The sequence below is a fragment of the Nerophis ophidion genome, linkage group LG03 (genome assembly GCF_033978795.1).
Source record: "Nerophis ophidion isolate RoL-2023_Sa linkage group LG03, RoL_Noph_v1.0, whole genome shotgun sequence".
Taxonomy (NCBI): domain Eukaryota; kingdom Metazoa; phylum Chordata; class Actinopteri; order Syngnathiformes; family Syngnathidae; genus Nerophis; species Nerophis ophidion.
In genome coordinates, this window is record NC_084613.1 from 89,984,199 (window position 1) to 90,008,721 (window position 24,523).

Sequence of the window (24,523 nt, forward strand, 5' to 3'; positions counted from 1 at the left end):
CTCTTCCACCGTGAAGCCCACTTTCGTAAATTGTATGTTTACAAAACTTAATAAACACATTTTTAAAAAAACAACAGGAATTCGGGTCATAGGACTTCCATGTGCCCCACAGAATAGCAATGTAACCGTTGCGGTGGTGTAGAATTGTAGACGACATTATACTCTAATTTGCAATATTGACAATGGACACAAATTTTACAAAATATTGGGTTTTTAAAAAGAGTGTATTTATAAACTTGCATAAACATGGAGGATTCTTAGCAGAACATGGAGGTTTCTTAAAAGGAAGTGTCAAATGTATTTGTGGCAGTCCAAATGTATTTGTGGCAAGCCTCCACAAATAAATTATTGTCTGGGAATTTTTGTGACTTGCTGTTGCTACAGTATTTAGGCAATGTGCTGAGGTGTAAAATATGGAACCAGGTGTAACAGATGCAAGCTAGTGTGACCGTGCGATAGTAGTGCAAACCTCACACCCTGATGCATTAAGCGCTGCACTGGACAATGAGTTGACAAAGGCTTTTGTCATTGGTTAGCAGTGCTTGACTTAACTCAATCTGTGGGGATATGTGGTCACTGGTTCGAGTGGTTCAAGTGTGCAAGGCTGGACTGAGAGGTATGAGCTGTGTCACTATATAAATTGTATGTGTTTTTGGTGTTTTGTGTTGCTATCTTAAGTCCAACAAGTTGATGTTAACGGGGAAGCAGATGTAGGAGAAGTAGTCCTGTTGGCTGAATCCTGGGATGTCACAGGTCACCTGTAAGCAACGAACACTCTCATACATCATTGATTACACAGCATGCCTATGCAGGTTCTCATTTATCCAGGTCATTGTCGTCATTCCACAGTAATCGTTTATAAATGACTGTCGTTTGCTTTGACCGTTAGGATTGCTCGTTTGCATTAAAACAGTTGTTTTTCTCACCATGATAGGGTGAAACCATCCTTGCCCAGGCACACCCTCCAGGTTTTTGGAGTATAAATACTTGGGGTTTTGGCACCAACTCTTTCTACTAGATCCGACCAATCAAAGTCTACGAGCACGAACTGGTGAAGCATACTCGGATGAGCGTCTTCCCAGACAAACTAAGCAGTCCAGTTGCGACCGATTGAACGCCCTGAGATTAAACAGCAGTATTATTTCACAAGTGTGCCTTAGGCTGCCCACAAAACAAGGCCACTCTGAAATGTGCAGTTTTGCTTTGTTGCGGATCTGAGGAGGAGTGTTAAGAATGGCAGTCAGTATCTGGAGTTACCACCATTTGTGTCACACAGTGCAACACATCTCCTACACACAGAGTTCATCAGGTTGTTGATTGTGGCTTGTGGAATGTTGGTCCACAGTTCTTCAATGGCTGTGCGAAGTTGCTGGATATTGAACAGGCTGTCTTATACGCTGATTCACAGCATCTCAAACATGTTCAATGGGTGACATGTTCGGTGAGTATGCTGGCCATGCAAGAACCGGGATGTTTTCAGCTTCCAGAAATTGTGTACAGATCCTTGCAACAGGGGACTGTGCATTGTCATGCTAAAACATTAAGGTGATGTTCTCGGGTGAAGAGCACAACAATGAACCTCAAGATATTGTCATGGTATCTCTGTGCAAATGCCATCAATAAAATGCACTTGCGTTTGTTGTTCATAACAAACGCCTGCCCATACCATAACTCCACCCCCACCATGAACCACTCGATTTACAAAGTTGATATCAGCAAACCGCTCTTCCCATGATGGCACAGAGAACACCTCTGCCAACGTGCCAGGCGCCATCGAATGTGAGCATTTGCCCACTCAAGTTTGTTACAATGACAAACTGCAGTCAGGTCAAGACGCTGATGAGCTTCCCTGAGGCGGTTTCACAGTTTGTGCAAAAATTCTTCGGTTATGCAAACTAATTGTTGCAACAGCTGTCCGGGTGCCAGGTCACAGACAATCATGGAGGTGCACCTGCCGGATGCATAGGTCCTGGGCTGGTATAGTTACACATGGTCTGCAGTTGTGAGGCTGGTTGGACGGACTGCCAAATTCTCTGAAATGCCTTTGGAGACGGCTTATGGTAGAGAAATGAACATTCAATTTACGGGCAACAGCTTTGGTGGACAGCCCTGCAGTCAGCATGTCAACTTCACGCTCCCTCAAAACTTGCGACATTTGTGGCATTGTGCTGTGTGATAAAACTGCACATTTCAGCATGGCCTTTTATCGTAGGCAGCCTAAGGCACACCTGTGCAACAATCATGCTATTCGTTCAGAATCTTGATATGCCACACCTGTGGGGTGGGATGGATTGTTTTGGCTAAGAAGAAATGCTCACTAACGCATAATTAGTCAAAGTTGTGAACGATATTTGAGAAGAATGGGTATTTTGTGTATATAGTAATAGTTTTAGATATTTCAGTTCAACTCATGAAAAATGGGAGCAAAAACAACAGTGTTTTGTTTATATTTTTGTTCAGTGTATGTAGTAGGCTTTGCACGCAACTGCAATTCCAAGAAGCTAGGTGGCAGTAGTGTATAGACTACTTAGCCAGGAAGTAGTCTGTGTGTTTATGTTGAATGTGCCACGCAGTGTAATTATTGTATTTATTACACACTGATTTGATTGTACCGTGCATCTTAGTTGTATTTTTCTTAACCAAAATTGAAGCTGTTGAAATTGCCATGTAAAATCGGAAAGGCTAATCGGCAGCATGTCTACGAAAATTCAAATGTAAATTAACATGCAGCCAGCACATTTCTAAAAAAATGGAGCCGTACAGTACTTTTGAGTGCCTTCTTTTCACTTTGTTGGCATGGAAAATTGCAACATTGCCTAAGGGCCGTCTGACTGAGTCCTTTCTGAGTGCTAACCTGCTTGTTTCCTGGCCAAGGGTTTGAACTGATGCTGAGTATGCAACTGTAAAAGAGGTCACGTGCAACAAAGGTATAAAAATATGGCATCATTTGATTGTAAGTGAATCTGTGCCCAGTAGTTCCGACGAACATCGGTCAGTACCTATAAAAGTTTTGGGGGTGATCTGGATCACTGCTTGGATTCAGGAAAGTCTTACTATTAGGAGGTATACTGTAGGACCTGGTGGAGGTCTGCGCTCTCCAAGTGATTTTATTAATTAAGAATATTTATTTGATTAGGTTAGGTTAGGTTAGGTTACTTTATTAGTACCCAAAGGCAAATTTGTTTTGCAGCCAGCAAGATCAGGACATCCATTTAAACAACAAATTTGATTGTTCTGTGACTATAGGACCTCATACTTTACTTAGATTGTGTTTGTTTCTGTTTAACAGTAATGTGTTGTTTGCAAACGATGCATCTCTTTGAAGTAAACAAATTATGTGGGGGGGTAGGTTCATCGTTTTTACTATCAAAACCACACGTAATTGGCCAAAATGTCCTGTATGGCACCGTATGGCCAAAATGTCCTGTATGGCGCCGTATTTGTCGACACTGAGCAGAAAGTGTGATGGAGGGGATACACAGTCATGGGCACACAAACAAGAGTGGGAGAGGGATGAATTTATGAGATAAGATAATATTAAGATATAACTAAGATAATTATAGACTACATGCTGGAAAGCTGAGGAAAATGAACATGAGGGAACAAAAGCTGAAACACTTTTTGAGTTTCTGGTTTCCAGAATATTGTAATGGTTTGTCTAATACACAGTATTTTTGTTGTCGATTTTCATAATAGAAATTTAAAGCTTAAACAAATCAGAGAAAGCCACGTGAAGCCAGGGAATAAAATAACTACCCTACCCAGCATGCAACAGGAGTGACGAGCATGCGCGGTAGCCCGGTATAGGTTGTGTCGCCATGACGGCATCTTGTATGTTGTGATATGCACGCTCTGAAAGTAAACGTTAAGAACTCAGCCAACACTCGTCGTCTGCATTATTCATAAATAGACAGACAACACATATACTCCGCTGTATATGCCTGGTTGTCTGGATTTCGAACTACCTCACCGACAGGCCACAGTATGTCAGACTGAAGGACATCACGTCCGACACTGTGATCAGCAGCACCGGAGCACCGGAGCACCGCAGGGAACGGTGCTGGCCCCTCTTCTCTTCACCCTGTACACCGCTGACTTCTGCTACAACTCAGAGCTGTGTCACATCCAGAAGTACGCGGATGACACAGCCATCGTCGGGTGCATCAGGGACGGCAGAGAGGAGGAGTTTCGGAACCTGGTAAGGGACTTTGTTGTCTGGTGCCACACGAACCTCTTGCAGCTCAATCCGTCAAAGACCAAGGAGCTGGTCATTGACTTTGGGAGGTCGAGTCCACGGTCACAACCTATTGTGATCGAGGGAGTTGAGGTACAGACCGTGGACTCATTCAAGTACCTCGGGGTTTGGGCGGACAATAAGCTGGACTGGACTGTCAACACGGACCACCAGTACAAGAAAGGACAGAGCAGGCTGTACTTCCTCAGGAGACTGCACTCCTTCAACATTTGTAGAAAACTCCTGTGGATGTACTACCAGTCTGTGGTTGCCAGTGTTTTCTTCTACATGGTAGTGTGCTGGGGGGGCAGTACATCTAAGGACAGCTCCAGACTTGAGAAACTGATCAGGCGGGCCGGTTCTACAATGGGAATGAAACTGGACTCACTGGTGACAGTGGCAGAGAAGAGGACTGTTGACAAACTAGTGAGCATCCTGGATGATGGCAGTCACCCTCTGCATAGCGTTATCAGTAGCCAGAGGAGCCTGTTCAGTGCTAGACGGCTTCATCCCAAGTGCAGGACTAATAGACTCAAAAACTCCTTTGTCCCACACGCCATTAGACTGTACTACAACTCTCTGGGACGGGGGGCGGTGAGTACTAGGATGACAGGGGATGCAAAAGAATAACATTGCAATACGTTTTCATAACATGGTCACTACTGCCTACTTTGTCTTGTTATATTTTTATTTTACTGTTATAATTTTATTCCCATTGTTGCTTTTTATTTGTTATTCTTATTGTAATATTTCTCAATTTTGTTCTCCATTTAAACCCCCATTATTTACTTTTTACTTTTTTTAAATTGATCTCAACTCTGTACACTGCTGCTGGAATTTTAATTTTCCTGAAGGAACTCTCCTGAAGGATTCAAAAAAGTACTATCTATCTATCTATCTATCTATCTATAGATATATGTATATATGTAATGTAGTAACAAGCACATTAATAACAACATTTAATATTTATGTATTTTGATCATTTTAAGCATACACGACGCATTAACATAAAAATGCATCACGTTTGCTTTTTTTCCCCTTCATCTCTGATTATTACTCTCCGCAGATTTCATGAGAGCCAACAAACAAAATAAAACATCACTTACTGTATAAAGTCTGCTGCCATTAGGATGCTGACTGCTAGGATGTTCATACATTCCCATTTAGGGGAAGAATGTCTCATAATGCTCGCGAAGAAACGGGGTAGAGGAGCAAGGGGAACAAATGCTTTTCGTGTCGTCCTCGACAGTTCCAGGACCGATGTGGTTGTCAGTTTGTCCCAACTTGTCGGATTATATCAACAACCACTTTGTCCAGGTGAGAGGCATGATTTATGATGTACAATAAACTTACATGGAGCAGAGAAACAGGGAAGCAGATGATCAGTCGATGATGTAAACATCGGCACATAGTAAGTGATAATGGTGCCGCTATAAATAGTTTGTCTGCGTTAGCGCTTATGATATTAATATCACTAAGACTTGTTAATATTCAAATCACCAAATGTTGTATTTTTGGCGCATTTTGAACGAATGTTTATCAATTTTATGGGTGGAATAGTGGAGGTCCCATTGGCTTTACTGTAAACTGACTTTTATTTACGTTTAAATTAAAATTTAAAATTTTTTTTTTTCTTCTAAAATCTCCATCCACTGTCATGTCTCTCATGATTGTGAACAATAGGCAAAATTCCCCCCCAAAAATGCAGTTACCCATTAAAAGCGTATGAATTGGCTCCATCCCATTTAAATTATTTTTTCATGATCACTTATACATTTACCTACAATCTTTCAAAGTACGCCCAAATCTGCACTGATGCAGGTAAATTAAACAGTAACCTAATGTGAAAATATTTTGTTCAGTAATGTAACACAAAGTGTATCTTTTTTTAATTGGGATTTTTGCATTTTACCATTAGGTTTTGCAATCATGTTGAGCAAATACTAAAGCCATCCATCCATACTCTACCGCTTGTCACTCACGGGGTCGGGGGGGTGCTGGATGAAAACATTTAATATAAGTTTGTTTTTTACAGGACAAACAATCTCACATGTCATTTGGTTATAATCATTGAGGAGTCTTTTTTAGGGAGCTGAATTTCCATTTACTATTTTACATCATCAGTTCTATAGTTTTTTTAAGTGTTTTTTTTTCCTTTTTGGACTGGTATTCTACTCTTCCTGTCGTTGTTTTATTAGTAGAATGTACACATATGCTTCAAAGGAATTCTCACTGTGGTATACTGAAAATGAACAGGGTGCCAATTTCGGTCACTTACGTCACTGACTGCAGAAGTTGGGTCCAGATACGCAAACAAAGAAGAGAGTTTTTCACTCAGTTTCTCAGAACACTTCCTGTCTGACTGAAGCAGAAGAGCCTGATAGTTAACAGGCAGTCCGTACCTGGAGAGACCATTGAGACGTCATTAAGAGACAGCAAATGCATTCTATAACATGACCACTATTACTCACCTGAGAACTGACTCCACAAAGATCCTTAAGGCTTTCAGGTGAATCCAAGAAATGATCACCTGGTTGTATATTGCCTTTAGCCATTCCATAAAAGTGCCCTATGGAGAAAGAAGGCATAGCATTAACACAATTATGTATTTAGACATGTCAACACGTTCACCATCAATCTAGATCAGGGGTGTCAAAATTATTTTTTTATTGAGGCCCAAATTGCAGTTATGGCTTCAATGAGCCACTTGTTAGTGAAAATATATTAATTTTAATGTATAATCTCCTTGTGATATTATTACACAATTCCCTATGTATTTTTTGGGGGGGGGGGGGTTTTGGACAAATTGATGGATAACAGACATACTTTTGAAATCATAAGTCAGGAAAGGGAATATACCGATATGTTAATATAGGCGTGTTCAAACTTTTTCCACCAAGGGCTGCATACTAAAAAGTCAAAGTATTTTGATTACATTTTTTTAAGAGATGCTAAAAACGGACATTGACTATCCAGTATATTGAAAGACAAGACTGTCATATTTGTGTTACACGTGACAAAGCACACTATTCTTATTACAGTGGTAAAAAAATAGTAGTCTTTTTTTTTTTTAAAGAACAAAAAAATGTAACGTAATGACAAAAAGCTAAAATTTTGACACTAATAACTACACTTTGACAACGCTGACCGGAACTTTTGCAGTTGGCCAAACAGCTAAATTTTTGTTTCATCTGACATCACATGGACAAATATAAGAACTTCTGGAGGAAAGTTCTGTGATCAGATGAAACAAAAATTTAGCTGTTTGGACACAATACCCAGCAATATGTTTAGAGGAGAAAAGGTGAGGCCTTTAATCCCAGGAACCCAAGCGTCAAACATGGTGATGGTAGTATTATGCTCTGGGCCGGTTTTGCTGCCAATGGAACTGGTGCTTTACAGAGCGTAAATAGGACAATGAAAAAGGAGGTTTACATCCAAATTTTTCAGGACGACCTAAAATCAGCCCAGAAGTTGGGTCTTGGGCGCAGTTGGGTGTTCCAACAGGACAATGACCCCAAACACACGTCAAAAGTTGTAAAGGAATGGCTACATCAGGCTAGAATAATGTTTTAGAATGGCCTTCCCAAAGTCCTGACTTAACGTGTGGACAATGCTGGAGAAAAAAAGTCAATTTCAGAAAACCAACACATTTAGCTGAACTGCACCAATTTTGTCAAGAGTGGTCAAAAATTCAACCATGCAGAAGCCTGCCAGACGCTTGCCAAGGGACATATGACCAAATATTAACATTGCTGTATGTATACTTTTGATCCGGCAGATTGTCACATTTTCAGCAGACCCATAATAAATTCATTAAAGAACCAAACTTCATGTTTTTGTGACAAACAAGTTATATGCTTTGATCACTATCACACAAATTATTGGAAACTCAAGACAGCCATGACATGAATCAAGTGTATGTAAACTTTTGACCAAGACTGTGTATATATGTGTAGATGAGATAGGCACCAGCGCCCCCCGCGGCCCCAAAGGGAATAAGCGGTAGAAAATGGATGGATGGATGGACATATATATATATATATATATATATATATATATACATATACATATATATATACATATACATATATATATATATATATTGTATATATATATATATATTGTATGTATATATATATATATATATATATATATATATATATATATATATATATACACACACAGTATATATACACACAAGCACATGTATTAGTATGAATATAGACTTAGACTTAGACTAATGTTTGGGTCAGCTTTGTATTATAAGTGACAAAGTATAGTTTTTGGTATAAAAAAATTCAGCTTTTTCTCATTGCATTACATCCATCCATCCATCCATTTTCTACCGCTTATTCCCTACGGGGTCGCGGGGGGCGCTGGCGCCTATCTCAGCTACAATCGGGCGGAAGGCAGGGTACACCCTGGACAAGTCGCCACCTCATCGCAGGGCCAACACAGATAGACAGACAACATTCACACTCACATTCACACAGTAGGGCCAATTTAGTGTTGCCAATCAACCTATCCTCTATATTTTTTTTACTATATACACACACACTAATATATATATATGTATATATATATATATATATATATATATATATATATATATATTCAACTTCAGGAAGCACCAGTCCAGCCACACTCCAGTCTTCATCAACGGCACAGCGGTGGAGATGGTTAGCAGCACCAAGTTCCGGGGGGTGCAGATAACTGACAATATGACCTGGTCCCTACACACCGGAGCTCTTGTAAAAAGAGCTTAACAGCGCATGCATTTGTGCGCGATTGAAAGGAGCACAACTCCCTCCCCCCGTTCTCGCCATACTCTACAGAGGCACAAAAGAGAGCCTACTGACCAACAGCATCTCTGTCTGGTCTGGAGCCTGCAGTGCCTCAGACTGGAAGTCTCTACAGAGAGTGGTGAGGACGGCTGAAAACATCATCAGGACTCCTCTTCCTCCTATCCAGATCATCGCAAAAAGCTGCTGCCCGACCAGGGTTCAGAAAATCTGCAAAGACTCCTCCCACCCCCACCAAAAACTGTTTTCACTGCTGGACTCTAGAAAGAGGTTCTGCAGCCTCCGTAGGAACGTCCGTAGAAGAACCTCCGTGTTCTGTAAGCGCTTCTTCCCTCAGGCCGTAAGACTATTGAACGCATTAAAATAATCCTTTCAATTCCCCCCCAAAATGGATTAACTCGCTGGAATATAAAGACAATATAACATACATCCATAATCGTGGCTGCATATGCAAAAGTGCAATATATTTATCTTTACAGTAATCTATCTATATCTGCACCTTATTGCTCTTTCATCCTGCACTACCCTGAGCTAATGCAATTAAATTTCATTCTTATCTGTACTGCAAAGTTCAAATTTGAATGACAATAAAAAAAAATCTAAGTCCAAGATACATTATATATATATATATATATATATATATATATATATATATATATATATATATATATATATATATATATATATATATATATATATACATATACACGTATATATATATATATATATATACATACATATATATATATATATATATACATATATACATATACATATATATATAGAAAAGGTTTGGACATACCTGAGTTATTAGGGTAAGATTTATAACTTTTTTGTCATTACATCGCAAATCTTTGCTTCTTTATTTTTATACATGCTCACTGTTGTTTTACGTAGAAAAAATATGCTGCGGGACAACAGAACTCGAGTTGTGGACACCCCCGTGTTAACACAATGTTTTTTGCATGGTCAGATAATTCTCAAGTTTAAAAGACATGCAATTGTATGCAGTTCATGCAATTTTTCTGACAAAATTGAAAGAACAAATATGTTTAATGAGAAAGATGAAGTGCACATTATTACCAGGCTTTCGCAGGCCATATAAAACGATGTGGCAGGCCAGATCTGACCCCCAGGCCTTAAGTTTGATACTGGTGATCTAGATAAACATACGTAATGCTCTTTTTTGTGAACACTGAGCTCCATCCTCTCCTGTTGCTGCTTCTCGTCCAGGTCAAAGCTGTACTCACGCACATTGAACCTGTGTGGGTTCAGACTACACAATGGTAAACAAAACGGACAACACGGTTTCATTTCAAAACGTTATATTCCTTCCAGTAACGCATCTTGCTTACTTGTTTTCCTTGGCTTTGGCTTTGAAGTCACACACCACTCTCTTGAATAGTGTCACAGAAAATATACCTACTGATCTGTCTTCACAAAGTTTTCTGATGATGCACAAAAAGAATGTGTCAACAGAGTTTTAGAAAAAAAAACATCAGAGCAGTTACATTCTGATTTACAAACCCCGTTTCCATATGAGTTGGGAAATTGTGTTAGATGTAAATATAAACAGAATACAATGATTTGCAAATAATTTTCAACCCATATTCAGTTGAATGCACTACAAATACAAGATATTTGATGTTCAAACTCATAAACTTTTTTTTTTTTGCAAATAATAATTAACTTAGAATTTCATGGCTGCAACACGTGCCAAAGTAGTTGGGAAAGGGCATGTTCACCACTGTGTTACATCACCTTTTCTTTTAACAACACTCAATAAACATTTGGGAACTGAGGAAACTTATTGTTGACACTTTGAAAGTGGAATTCTTTCCCATTCTTGTTTTATGTACAGCTTTAGTTGTTCAACAGTCCGGGGTCTCCGCTGTCGTATGGGGGAAAGGTCTGGACTGCAGGCCGGCCAGGAAAGTACCCGCACTCTTTTACAACAAAGCCTCGCTGTTGTAACACATGGCTTGGCACTGTCTTGCTGAAATAAGCAGGGGCGTCCATGATAACGTTGCTTGGATGACAACATATGTTGCTCCAAAACCTGTATGTACCTTTCAGCAATAATGGTGCCTTTACAGATGTGTAAGTTACCCATGCCTTGGGCACTAATACACCCCCATACCATCACAGATGCTGGCTTTTGAACTTTGCGCCTACAACAATCCGGGTGGTTATTTTCCTCTTTGTTCCTGAGGACACCACGTCCACAGTTTCCAAATATATTTGGAAATGTGGACTCGTGAGACCACAGGACACTTTTCCACTTTGCATCAGTCCATCTTAGATGAGCTCGAGCCCCGCGAAGCGGGCAGCGTTTCTGGGTGCTGTTGATAAATGGGTTTGGCTTTGCATAGTAGAGTTTTAACTTGCACTTACAGATGTAGCGACCAACTGTATTTACTGACAGTGGTTTTATGAAGTGTTCCTGAGCCCATGTGGTTGTATCCTTTCCACCAGGGGTGCCCATTACGTCGATCGCGAGCTACCAGTCGACCGCGGGGGGTGTGTCAGTCGATCTCGAGCCAGGCTTTTAAAAAAAATAGACCTAAAAATTAGTGATCATCAATCTTCACCAAGACGTCACTTAAATGACATTCACGGTACCGGAGGGTCTTGTGAGATGACGCTGGCTGCTGCAAGATCATTATTATTAAAATATGACCGAGAGGAAGGCGAGAAACACTTTTTATTTCAACATACTCTCGCGCCGTACCTTCCGTCAAAACTCTAAAGGCCGACTGCACATTTCCTATCTTCACAATAAAAGCCCTGCTTCATGCTGCCTGCGCTAACTAAATACAGAGTCTCGGAAAACTAGCGTGCACAAGCGATCCCTCAGAAAGCTGGCGTGCACATCACTTGTGCACGCCAGTTTTCCGAGACTCTTATTTTGTTAGCGCAGGCAGCATGAAGCAGGGCTTTTATTGTGAAGATAGGAAATGTGCAGTCGGCCTTTAGAGTTTTGACGGAAGGGACGGCGCGAAAGTCTGTTGAAATAAAAAGTGTTTCTCGCCTTCCTCTCCATCATTTTTTCATAATAATGAACTGGCAGCAGCCAGCGTCATCTCACAAGACCCTCGGGTGCCGTGAATGTCAATCAAGCAAGCTACGGAATTTGCCGCCAATGTTTTTCTTGTAAAGTGTATGGAAGCTGGATGAATTAGATGCCAAAAACCAACCACTTTCATGTGGTATTGTACAGAAAGGACAACTTTTTTTCTCCTCCATTTGAAAATGTGGGCTTTATCATCATTACTGTCTGATTCCAATCAATGCAAGTCATCAGAATCAGGTAATACACCAACTTATATTCTTGTCTTCGTGAAAGAAAGACATCTATATGTGTTACACATGCTTGTATTATCATTAAACACATTTAACTTGTTTACAAAAATGTCTCTTTCAAAAATAAATAAATATAAATGATATATATAAATGAGGTAGATCCCCTCGAGTTGGTCAATTGAAAAGTAGCTCGCCTGCAGAAAAAGTGTGGGCACCCCTGCTTTACACACGGATGTCCGTTTTTGATGCAGTACCGCCTGAGGGATTAAAGGTCTGTAATATCATCGCTTATGTGCGGGGTTTTTTTTCAGATTCTCTGAACCTTTTGATGATTTTCTTTGTAATAGCTCGTTGAGAAATGTTGTTCTAACACTGTTCAACAATTTGCTTACAAAGTGGTTACCCTCGCCACTGTGACGCTTGTGTGGCATTGTAATGCCGGATTGGTTCTTCCGGGGATGCGTCGAAGCGATGAACACAACAAGGTAAGTTATAAATGGATTTATTAAATAAACAAATGGCTTAGCGTAAAAGCTAGCGAGAATATACATACAAAGATGAAGGTCGAGAGTCGTCACTGTTGCGCGTGGGCAAATTAGGATCCGAGACTGAACAAAGAAAAGAGGAAAGCTTATATAGGGAGAAATCAAGGAGAACCAGGTGTGTAGAAAACGAGGAGCAGGTGAAATCAATGTGTAACCATGGTAACGGACTAAACAGGAAGTAAGTGGGTCAGAAGAGAATGAAACAAAGATGGAAAAATAAACATGTGAAGATCTGAGTCACAGATCGCAACAGTATTCCCCCCCCCAAAAAGACAGATTCCAGATGTCTCAAAGAAAATAAAAACAAATAAGAAACAACTTGAACCCCCTCCCCAAAAACAGAGTCCACAAACGAAGGGAGGGCGGAGGGAGGCCACGGTGGAGGGTCGCCAAGTCGTGTGTCCCCGAATCCACCGAGGACAAGTCAAGTGGCGGCGGCGGATGGAACGCCGCTGCCGAAAAAGTTTTGGCGGGCGACCTCGAAAAGGCCACATTAGTGGCCGCATCGCAGGATGAGGTGCCCGGCGAGGCGGACGACCCGGGCACGGCCACATCCGTGGCCGACATGGAGGAGGGAGTGTCTGGCGAGGAGGATGACCTCGCAGAGGCCACGCCCGTGATCGACGTGGTGGACGACGCCTCAGCACCGAAATCCCAGCAGGCTTGGAAGCAGCAGACGAGGGTGCGGGGACTGCAGCCAAAGCAGGCCCGAGTGCAGCTGGCGAGGATGATGCGGGTGCTGCAGCCGAAGAAGGCGTCGGAGGCGGCCTGGGAGCCGCAGGAGTCGTCGGAGGCGGCCTGGGAGCCGCAGGAGTCGTCGGAGGCGGCCTGGGAGCCGCAGGAGTCGTCGGAGGCGGCCTGGGAGCCGCAGGAGTCGTGACTGGTGTGAGCTCCAGCCTCATCGTCGGCGCCGGTGTGGGCTCCAGCTTCTTCGTCGGCAGTGCTTGGCGGCGTGGAGCTGGTACCGGCGCTTGTCGAGGAGCTGGCACTGGAGTGGGCTCCAGCCCTGTCGACATAGGTGAAGGTTCCAGCCCCGTCGTCGACGCTGGTGTGGGCTCCAGCCCCGTCGTCGACGCTGGTGTGGGCTCCAGCCCCGTCGTCGGCGGTGCTTGGCGGCGCGGAGCTGGTACCGGCGCTTGGCGGCGTGGAGCTGGTACTGGAGTAGGCTCCAGCTCTGGAGCTGGTACTGGAGTGGGCTCTAGGCTAAAGTCTGTAACTGGTATGAGAACCAGTTCTGGGTCGGAGGCTGGTGTGAGAACCAGGTGGGAGTCTAGTGCTGGCTTGAGAACCAGGCTAGAAACATTTTCTGGTGTGAAAACCAGGCGAGAGTCTAATTCTGGCTTGAAAACCAGGCGAGAGTCATGTGCTGGTGTGAGAACCAGACTGGGAGCAGTGCAGAACACCGGTGGTGGAGGACGTGCTGGAGGTAATGACCTCGCGAGTCCGAACACCGGTGGAGGAGGTCTACAAGGCCGTTGAGACTTGGCCGGGGGAAAAACAGGTGGAGGAGGTCTACAAGGCCGTTGAGATTTGGCCGGGGGAAAATCAGGTAGAGGAGGTCTACAAGGCCGTTGAGACTTGGCCGGGGGAAAAACAGGTGGAGGAGGTCTACAAGGCCGTTGAGACTTGGCCAGGGGAAAAACAGGTGGAGGAGGTCTACATGGTGGCTGTGGTTTAGAGGGTAGTATCTGTGCTACCTCCGTAGCACAGCTATAGGTCATAGCCCCTTCCTCCAGACGGGGATCCCAGACCCGTTCCCTATGGTCAGGGACTGACCTTAAGGGAGGGTGGTGGGAGGCTTGGAGGCGGGCCGACTCCTCCCCTTTAATTTGTCCAGAATTTCCTTTAGAAAAGGGAGGAAACACCTTGGACTTGGCCGGAGAATGAGGTTTTAAAGGAGGTGTAGGAGAAAAACTAGGTGACTGAGGTTGACTAGAATAATAAGAAAAAATATCCTGATAATTCTGTATCTTGTCATGAATGTTATTGATATTCAAAAAAGGTTGGGAATGAGAATTACTGTCCACAATATAAAAATCTTCTGAAAAAATGTCATCAACAGAGGCCGGTGTTGCGTCACCGGTGGGCGTTCCCCAATTGACGTCATCGCTTGTGTCAGAAAAAGTGTCATGGCAGCTTAAGGAATGATTTGAAAAAAAACAAGCAGGATTACCGGTAATGACGGGTGAATCCTGGACGGGGTGAAACTTGCTGTGTCCATGGGGAGGAATAAGTGGTGCTGGAACATTACTGCCGTGCGGGGGGCCTCTCCACTGGACCCCCCGCCTCTTCGGGGCAGCGCGAACGGCTTCGGAGGGGACTTCAGGCCCACAGTCAAGTCTTTCCTGCTCCCAAGCCACGAGCTCCAACCACAAACCCAAGTCGAAGGGTTCCTCCCGTGGTTTCGACGCGGAAAAACATTTTGATGCTCGGATCCTACTGTGACGCTTGTGTGGCATTGTAATGCCGGATTGGTTCTTCCGGGGATGCGTCGAAGCGATGAACACAACAAGGTAAGTTATAAATGGATTTATTAAATAAACAAATGGCTTAGCGTAAAAGCTAGCGAGAATATACATACAAAGATGAAGGTCGAGAGTCGTCACTGTTGCGCGTGGGCAAATTAGGATCCGAGACTGAACAAAGAAAAGAGGAAAGCTTATATAGGGAGAAATCAAGGAGAACCAGGTGTGTAGAAAACGAGGAGCAGGTGAAATCAATGTGTAACCATGGTAACGGACTAAACAGGAAGTAAGTGGGTCAGAAGAGAATGAAACAAAGATGGAAAAATAAACATGTGAAGATCTGAGTCACAGATCGCAACAGCCCCATCCCTGTTTGTGAATTACTGAGCATTTCATGGAAGCTGCTTTTACACCCAATCATGGCACCCACCTGTTCCCAATTAGCCTGCACACCTGTGGGATGTTCCAAATAAGTGTTTGATGAGCATTCCTCAACTTTATCAGTTTTTATTGCCACCTTTTCCAACTTCTTTGTCACGTGTTGCTGGCATCAAATTGTAAAGTTAATGATTTACAAAAAAAAATGTTTATCAGTTTGAACATCAAATATGTTGTCTTTGTAGCATATTCTAATGAATATGGGTTGAAAATGATTTGCAAATCATTGTATTCCGTTTATATTTACATGTAACACAATTTCCCAACTCATATGGAAACGGGGTTTGTAGTTAACTAAAACATAGTCAGATGCTTACTGACCACGGACTAGTCTCCAAAGTCAAAAGGATGCATTAATTTAGTATTTGTCAGTGCTATAGCCTATCCGGTGAAGTAAAGGATAAAACCAGCTGATAGTTGTTAGAGTCTCGGTTTTATTACGTATGCAAATTGAAGCAATTGTTCCCATTAGAAATATTGTACATCCAAATTATCAGTTCCAGAAACCCAAAAATATTAACACTAAACACCTTTGATAATGTTAAAAATGTCAATATAATAAAACTGTGTGTAATCACGTGCCTTTATTTCCATCAACTGATGCATGACACCGCTGTTGCTCTACGGCACAATATGTCCCAATGTTGAGACGTCACAATGCTTACAACTTTTTTTGGCCCGATGCTGGGTTATTTTGCATTTGAAAAAACCCGAGAGACTAAGTCACCAAAGGGTCGGATTTGGAATTTTTTTTTTGGGCTTGTGGGTAAATTTTGAGGGGGAAATTTCCACAAAATTCATGGAACCGCTGTTTTATCCTTTACAAACAAGCAATCATATACAGACTCTCTTATTTGCTGTAGCTAAATGTTTCAACATTTTCAATCAAAGTTTATTTATATAGCCCTGAATCACAAGTGACTGCACAAGCTCCAACGACATCATCGGCTCAGATCCCACATCAGGACAAGAAAAAACTCAACCCATTGCCTTATTTAGTTAAGATTTTTGAATATTACAAGCACATGTATTAGTATGAATACACCAAAAGGCTTATGATATGAGAAAGACCACTCACCTGCTTGACCGCGGCACCACAAATTCTGACAAAGATTCATATGTGTTTTCCCACTGCATATAGTCCCTCCTGTGATTCCAACACACAATGAAAGCAAACTAACTATGGCAGAAGTGTCCCATTTGTATTATCCCTCAACATACTCTAAACATCAAACAATTTCATTACTAATGCTATACATTATTATGTATTACAATAATTTGCTTTGCCACCTACAATACAGAGTTATGATGAATGTTTTTTTCAAATAGTACAGCACATATTGATCAAATTTGGGTGGATTTTAACATTTTGATCAAAGCTCTGACACCCCCTGAACTATGGCAATGAAACAATCCAAATAGGATTATATAACACAATTGTAAAATCCCTTATTTTCACAGCGTCTGTTTTCCTGACCTGCTGACCAGCACCAGGAGAGTAGTCAGATACTCTGAAAACACCAGATCTTCTCTCCTCACAATGCCATTCATGCTGCATGTTTGCAAACTGCCTCTGAAAATATAAATGTACTACTTTAATATGGAATAATGTCATGCATGTGTCAATTTAAATTAACTCACTTTTGTTGTTGCTCCAGTCTCTGCAAACGTGTTTTCACACTGTTGTACGTTGCAGCTCTGGATTTGAATTCCATCTTCACCTGGGAAACTTCCTGACACAGACACATGCAGCCACCAAGAGCACAGGCAAGTGTTATTTATTTATAGTACTGAAACATATTTGCAGCAGTTATATTGGTGTTTGATTTTATGAGAATAGTTTAATATTGCCGCTATTATCTTTTTATATGTTTATCTAATGTAGAGCAGTCATCAAAATAAAGTCCAAAAACTATATTAAGACTAAAATGTAATCAGATTGGAATTGTGTGAGTCTTAAAACAGTTAAAACATCTCTTTTGTTGGACTACTGTAGCCCCAATACACACAAAACTTTAAATAATGCAGTTGACTTTTGAGTTGAGTTCCTGATGTCACTGAATTAAATCTTACATGACCAACATTCAGCATTACAAAACTTGTCTATGCATTTTATTTCACAACTTCACCACTGAACAAACTATCTTTTACGACCTTTATACACCTGGTTTTCTTTATAGGCCCCTTAAATGCTACATAATACTTTTTAGCAGTGGGAAACATGTTAGAATTCAGTGTAGTTTTTTTTCTGATGTTCATGGTGTACCCCGACTACCGCCTGAATGCAGCTGAGATAGGCTCCAGCACCCCCCACGACCCTGAAAGGGACAAGCTGTAAAAATGGATGGATGGATGTTTGTAATACAGTATATAGTTTTATTTAGTGCTGTCAAGCTATTTACAAATATAGTGAATAAATAATTAATTATGATACTCTTAAATCAATTAATATAATCTATATTTAATCTCACCTTGAAGAATGCTGAGGAAAGCCCCCGACTTGAGGTATTTTTTGTATAAATTCATTACAATATATAACAAAAAAGTGGAATTTAAAGTAATTTGTTCTTTTTAACAGACAGTGTTTTATTTACTGAAATAAAACACCAGGTTCAAAAGTACTGAGGTTATTAACACATCAAAATAAGAGGAAGAAAACTTTTCTGAACAATAATCATTGAATGTTTATTTTGTTGCCTTTTCTCTGCTGCAGATAATATAAGATAAATAAAACAGAGCCATCAATCCAAGTTCTAGCAAATGTTACTAATATTGGTTTAAGAGAACAGATCAAACAAATATTTTTTTTATATTGGTCACAATTACATGTTATACTTTGTAAACTGGATCGAGGAAAGGCTGGCTTTGATTGCCTTTCCTGACTGTCAATCGCAGCTGTCTCATACGCGTATATTAATGTGCAACATTACAGAGCATCCGGAAAGTATTCACAGCGATTATTTTTCTCCACATTTCATGTTACAGCCTTATTCCAAAATAGAAATCAATTCATTTTTTGTCCTCAAAATCCATCACATATTCCCCATAAGACAATGCGAAATGTATTAAGACTAAAAAAATAAGAAATCACATGTACACAGGTAGTAAAAGCCTTTTCCATGAAGTTCAAAAATGAGCTCAGGGGCATCCTGTTTCAACTGATCCTCTTTGAGCTGTTCCTATAGCTTATTTGGAGTCCACCTGTGGTAAATTTAGTTGGTTGATAATTATTTGGAAAGAAACACACCTGTCTATATATAAGGTCACACACTTGACAGTGCATGGCAGAGTCCAAACCAAGAATAAATTCGAAATAACTGTTTGCAGACCCCAGGGACAGGATTGTCTCAAGGCACACATCTGGGGAAGAGTATGGAAAAATATCTGCTGCCTTGAAAGACCAAATGAGCACAATGGCCTCCAACATTCGTAAATGGAGAAAAGTCAACACCACCAGCACTCTTCCTATAGCTGGATGAGTGTCTAAACTGCGCGATCAAGGAAGTGGAGGTGACCAAGAACCTGATGGTTGCTCTGTCACAGCTACATCATTCCTCTGTGGAGAGAGAAAACCCTTGCAAAAAGACAACTATCTCTGCAGAAATCCACCAATCAGGCCTGTATTGTATAGTGGCTAGACGGAAGTCATTCCTTTGTAGAAGTTTGCCAAGATATTAAAGGAATTGCTACAGGAAAACTATGTAAATGATCTCGAGTGGCCCAGCCAGAGCCCAAACTTCAATTCAATTAAACATCTCTGGAGAGATCTAAAAATTGCTGTGCATCGACGCTTTCCATCCAACCAGATGGAGCTAGAGAGGTGCTGCAAAAATGAATGGGTGAAACTGCCCAAAGATAGATATGCCAAGCTTGTGGCATCGTATTCAAACATACTTGAAGCTGTAATTGCTGCCCCCAGATACATCAACAAAGTATTGAGCAAAGGTTGTAAATACTTATGTACATGTGATTTTTTTTTTATTGTTTTTATTTCTAATACATTTGCAAAACTTTGTGAAAATAAAACTTTTTCACATTGTCATTATGGGGTATTGTCTGTAGTATTTTGAGGACAAAAATTAATGTTTTAAATTTTGTAATGATGCTGTAACAAAACAAAATGCGTAAAAAGTGAAGCGCTATGAGTACTTTCAGAATGGACAGAGTATATCATGTCTTAAACCAGGGGTTCAAACTCAAATTTACCTGGGGGCCACTGGATGCAGAAACTGGGTGAGGCTGGGACGCAAGAAAATATTTTTTAAAAAATCTAACATGCACTTTTTAATGAATTCACCTTCTATGAATGGCTTTCCCGCCCTAGCAAACATACTTGCCAATCCTCACGATTTTTCCGGGAGACTCCTGATTTTCAGTGCACCCCCCGACAATCTACCGGTGCAACCATTCTCCCGAATTTGTCCCAATTTTCACCCGGCCGACATTATTAAGGGCTGCCGTTACTGCACTGCCTTTAACGTCCTCTACAACAGTGGTTCTCAACCTTTTTTCAGTGATGTACCCCCTGTGAACATTTTTTTATTCAAGTACCCCTTAATCAGAGCAAAGCATTTTTGGTTGAAAATAAGAGATAAAGAAGTAAAATACAGCACAATGTCATCAGTTTCTGATGTATTAAATTCTATAACAGTGGAAAATATTGCTCATTTCTTGAACTATTTGGAAAAAAGATATAAAAATAACTAAAAAACTTGTTGAAAAATAAACAAGTGATTAAATTATAAATAAATATTTCTACACATAGTCGTAATCATCAACTTAAAGTGCCCTCTTTGGGGATTGTAATAGAGCTCCATCTGGATTCATCAACTTTATTATAAACATTTCTTCACAAAAAAAGAAATCTTTAACATCAATATTTATGGAACATGTCCATAAATCTAGCTGTCAACACTGAATTCTGGATTGTTGTATTATTTTTCCACAGTTTATGAACTTACATTCATACTTCATTGCGGTATTATTCAATAAACATATGTATAAAAGATTTATGAATTGCTGCTGTTTTTTAAATTGTTTTCAATAAATGTCACTTGTCCCTTGGCATACTGTATCTTCAAGCACCTCCAGAGGTTCGACTCTGCGCACCCCCAAAAGTAAACTACTGCTCAACTACATGTCATCGCGCACACTTTTGTATCCCACAACCAATATACCAGTTCTGAATCATGTTGTGTGAGACTTGTGCAGAACAACGTCAGTGGCTGCATGACGTACTTGTTCAACAGCCATACAGGTCTCACTAAGGGTGCCGTATAAACAACTTTAAAACTGTTACAAATATGCACCACATTGTGAACCCACACCAAACAACAATGGCAAACCTTTTTTGGGAGAAATTCCGCACCCTAACACAACTTAAACACAAGAGAACAAATACCCAGAACATCTTGCAAGGCTAAGATATACAACACCTCAACAGACGCAAGTAGGGAAGGTGGGCTGTGGGGGGTTGGTGGTAGCAGGGGTTTGTATATTGTAGCCCTGCAAGGTGTTCTGGGTATTTGTTCTCTTGTGTTTAAGTTATGTTAGGGTGCGTAAATTCTCCCAAAATGTGTTTGTCATTCTTGTTTGGTGTGGCTTCACAGTCTGGCACATATTTGTAATAGTGTTAAAAGTTTTTTTACGGCCACCCTTAGTGTGACGTGTGTAGCTGTTGATCAAATATATCTTGCAACAACACAAGTGGTCTCACATGGCCAAATGCAACATACAACTGGGCTGGAACGCTGTCAGTTTAGGATGTAGGGGGCGCTATAGACAGTGCCATAATGAAACTCCCTGATTATTGTTGTTCTGGTAAATATCGACAGGGGCTTAGAGAGAATTGTTGCCATTTATTTAATTCAGGAGTCTCCCGTGGAAAAATGGGGACGTTGGCAAGCATGAGCTATCAAGCGCCGTTTATATTAAACTCGCGGGCCGCACCAACATTAAATTGTCATATCGAAGCGCGGGCTGCATAATAACGTCTCGCGGGCCGCAATTGGCCCGCGGGCTGCATGTTTGAGACCCCTGTCTTAAACCTTATACAACGTCAGAACATGATGTAATTTATCAGCAGCAGACATGCGTGCATGCACCTTATGGCACGCATAACAACATTTCTCACGATGTAAAGGTGCTTTGATTTTTATCATAATGTACACATCATTGTACATTTACTTTATCAATATATTGATGCACATGTGTATAATACAAACGTTTGTAGCATGAAGTCAGTTTGATGGGGGTCAATCCCCACCCGAAAGTGATGCCATTTCTACATACCTTGTCTAATAGTTGCGCATTACAGTAAAAAAATAAAACATTGCCTCTCTACGCTAAAAACAAGACAACATTCAAACTTACACAAATCATAAACATACTTCTGACATGACTAAGTTTATTAAGAATATTTGCCAGATATAATTAATCCTGTAACAAGTATTTAATGTGGGCAACATCAGTCTTGTGACAGAGTGAAACCTCATTTTGGCTGTGGCTATATAATATCTTTATAGTGTAGAGATTAAAAATGAACATAACTCGCTAAATATGCCTGTAATGAATTAATCGCAATCAACGAGACGATTTCCCAACCATATTCTTATTATTCAATGTTACGCAAATGTTCTTCATTTGTACCTTTTTGATGATGTTTACCAGGCTGGAGAGAGGCAGCGACGTGGGATACTTGACTTCGTCCCACTGGAAGTTGGTCACATAGCTCATCATGTCCACTGACATATTCACACACATACACACACATTCATATGTTGGAATATAAAAGTATGAGGGAAAACGATAGGGCAAAACTGCAAAAAAATACCTCTTAAAGACTTCAAAAGGGCCTTGAGGGTAGAATGAAGATCCTTCTGCTTTGTGATGTGGGCTGTTAGTGTTTGAGGAATTAATTAGAAATATGATGTCTACTGTACTGTACTATGTCTACGTACAGAGCTGAAAGCTCCAGACTGTATGTGGGTATTTATGTATATTGTTCCCACATTTAGCCTTATTTGCCTGAGGCATCTAGGCACATTACTTAATGGGTTTCCATAGCGTTTCATTAACCCCACAATATAATTAACGTGTGTCTGTATGTGCGGCTGTGTGTGACTCACCTCCATTGGCTAAGATGTCTTCCATCACTTTGTCACCGGCTTGCTCCATCACCTCCCTCATACATTTGCATGTTTGTATCATCACGCTTGGATCACACAGGAAGAATAGCACCATTAAAGGCCTAACTAGGAAAGGTCTTGGCAATCACTTGTGCATTTAATGAGTGACACTCATGAAAGTAATCAAACTTACGTTACTTGAAGAGCACAAGAGGCCTCCAGTGGACAATTTTTTTTGGTTTTCAAATTTCTCATCAACGCAAATACACTCCTCATTAATATAAAATCAGTAGAGAAAACTAACCATCAGTCGTCTTTAAACATGAATTAATCATTGTGCGTACTTCAGTTAAGCTCAGTTATTCATTTTAAGTAGGACTTACAAATATACGAAATACGCTAAGAGAAAAGAAAAATGTTTTACCTTTCAGTAAATATGTCGAGTGTGGAGAGTTCATCTGACACGCTTAGTAGGCTGTCCAATATTCCCACCTTAGGTCAAGGCATACATAAGTCTTAAAAAGTGGCTATCACAAACAAATTATGCCTGAAATTTAAAACTGTTTGAAAATGTGACAGCATACTGAAGAGCTCATTAGGTTGGATGGAAATTTCACAACAAACTTAAGGCAGCAACCTTAGCATCAAATCACAGAAAATATTTGAAAAAAAAAACCCCTCACTAGCCTTTAGATCTGGAATGGAGAATTTGCAGCAGGAGGCCAAGTTAGTTCTGCCAACGAAGCGTTTGAGTTTCTCAACACTTTTTGAACTGGTCTTGTCCAGTGGGACAGATATCACCCACGCGTCTTGCATGACTCTTGGTTCTTTTTAAAAATGTTGTTTGGCACTAAAAAGACAAAAAGCAAACATTTTGACCAGAGTAATATGTTCATATGGGAAAACAAACTCTAAAAAATCTGTTTTGTTAAAATTGTCAGAAAATTCTGAAAGAAGGCACTCACAAAAATGAAAATTGGAAAGAGAGAATTTTCTTACCTTCAAGATATATCTTCTTTGGAATCCTGAGTCAGTCTATGTCAGTCTCCAACAGAGGATGCAGTGAGTCTCCTAAACTTGAAAGACAACTGATTTTAAGGTCATAAAAGCCAATATATATCCATGCTGTATGTCTTTAAAAAACGTGTCACTCATAGAAAAATGTTTACATCGTAGTTAAACAACTTTTGACAATTTTTCCACATTTGATATACTTCTTTTGTCTCTCTGGTAATCGGATGTGTCATGCTCCTACATTTACAATCATAGCACTCAAATTTGATCACGTTATACCTGCTACAATACTTGCGTTTCTGAAATAACTCTTTTTTTTTTTTTTTTACTTCAGATGTGTCCAAACAAACAAATAGGCCAACAGCAATACTAAAACAAATCAAAGAATGCAAAGACCGCTTTGATATTTTTGACTTTATTGTTTAATATAAAAAGACTAAAGCCCGCAATATTTATGCATATAATGACAGAACATGAATTTGTTATTCGTACCAACATATAAGCTCTTTCTCTTTGTTGTGCCCGTTAACTATATTAGCCTATCACTATTTTAACTGTTTTAGTTGAGGGGTTATATTAAACGGGTCATAAT

General features: G+C 40.5%; 1 protein-coding gene across 1 annotated transcript; it reads right to left on the bottom strand.

The window, feature by feature from the left end:
- Nucleotides 1-227: 227 nt before the first annotated feature.
- On the bottom strand, nt 228-23,988 carry LOC133550224 (V-type proton ATPase subunit C 1-B-like). Its single transcript, XM_061896376.1, has 13 exons — nt 23,917-23,988; nt 23,605-23,767; nt 23,342-23,409; nt 22,918-23,003; nt 22,439-22,533; nt 17,432-17,523; nt 17,268-17,363; nt 16,869-16,937; nt 10,395-10,487; nt 10,213-10,300; nt 6,706-6,803; nt 6,513-6,636; nt 228-758 (listed from the first exon to the last, which is right to left on the bottom strand). The coding sequence occupies exons 2-13, from the start codon at nt 23,731-23,733 to the stop codon at nt 669-671; spliced, it is 1,128 nt and encodes a 375-aa protein (XP_061752360.1). The 5' UTR covers nt 23,734-23,767; nt 23,917-23,988; the 3' UTR covers nt 228-668.
- Between the last annotated feature and the right edge of the window lie 535 nt (nt 23,989-24,523).

Excerpts from the sequence above, each read along its gene's own strand:
- LOC133550224 (XM_061896376.1), bottom strand. The coding sequence starts at position 23,733 with ATGCAAGACGCGTGGGTGATATCTGTCCCACTGGACAAGACCAGTTCA. Across the intron at positions 23,410-23,604 it reads TCTCCATTCCAGATCTAAAG|GTGGGAATATTGGACAGCCT; the intron begins GCTAGTGAGGGG and ends CCTTGACCTAAG. Across the intron at positions 10,488-16,868 it reads GTGGTGCCGCGGTCAAGCAG|AAAACTTTGTGAAGACAGAT; the intron begins GTGAGTGGTCTT and ends GTGCATCATCAG.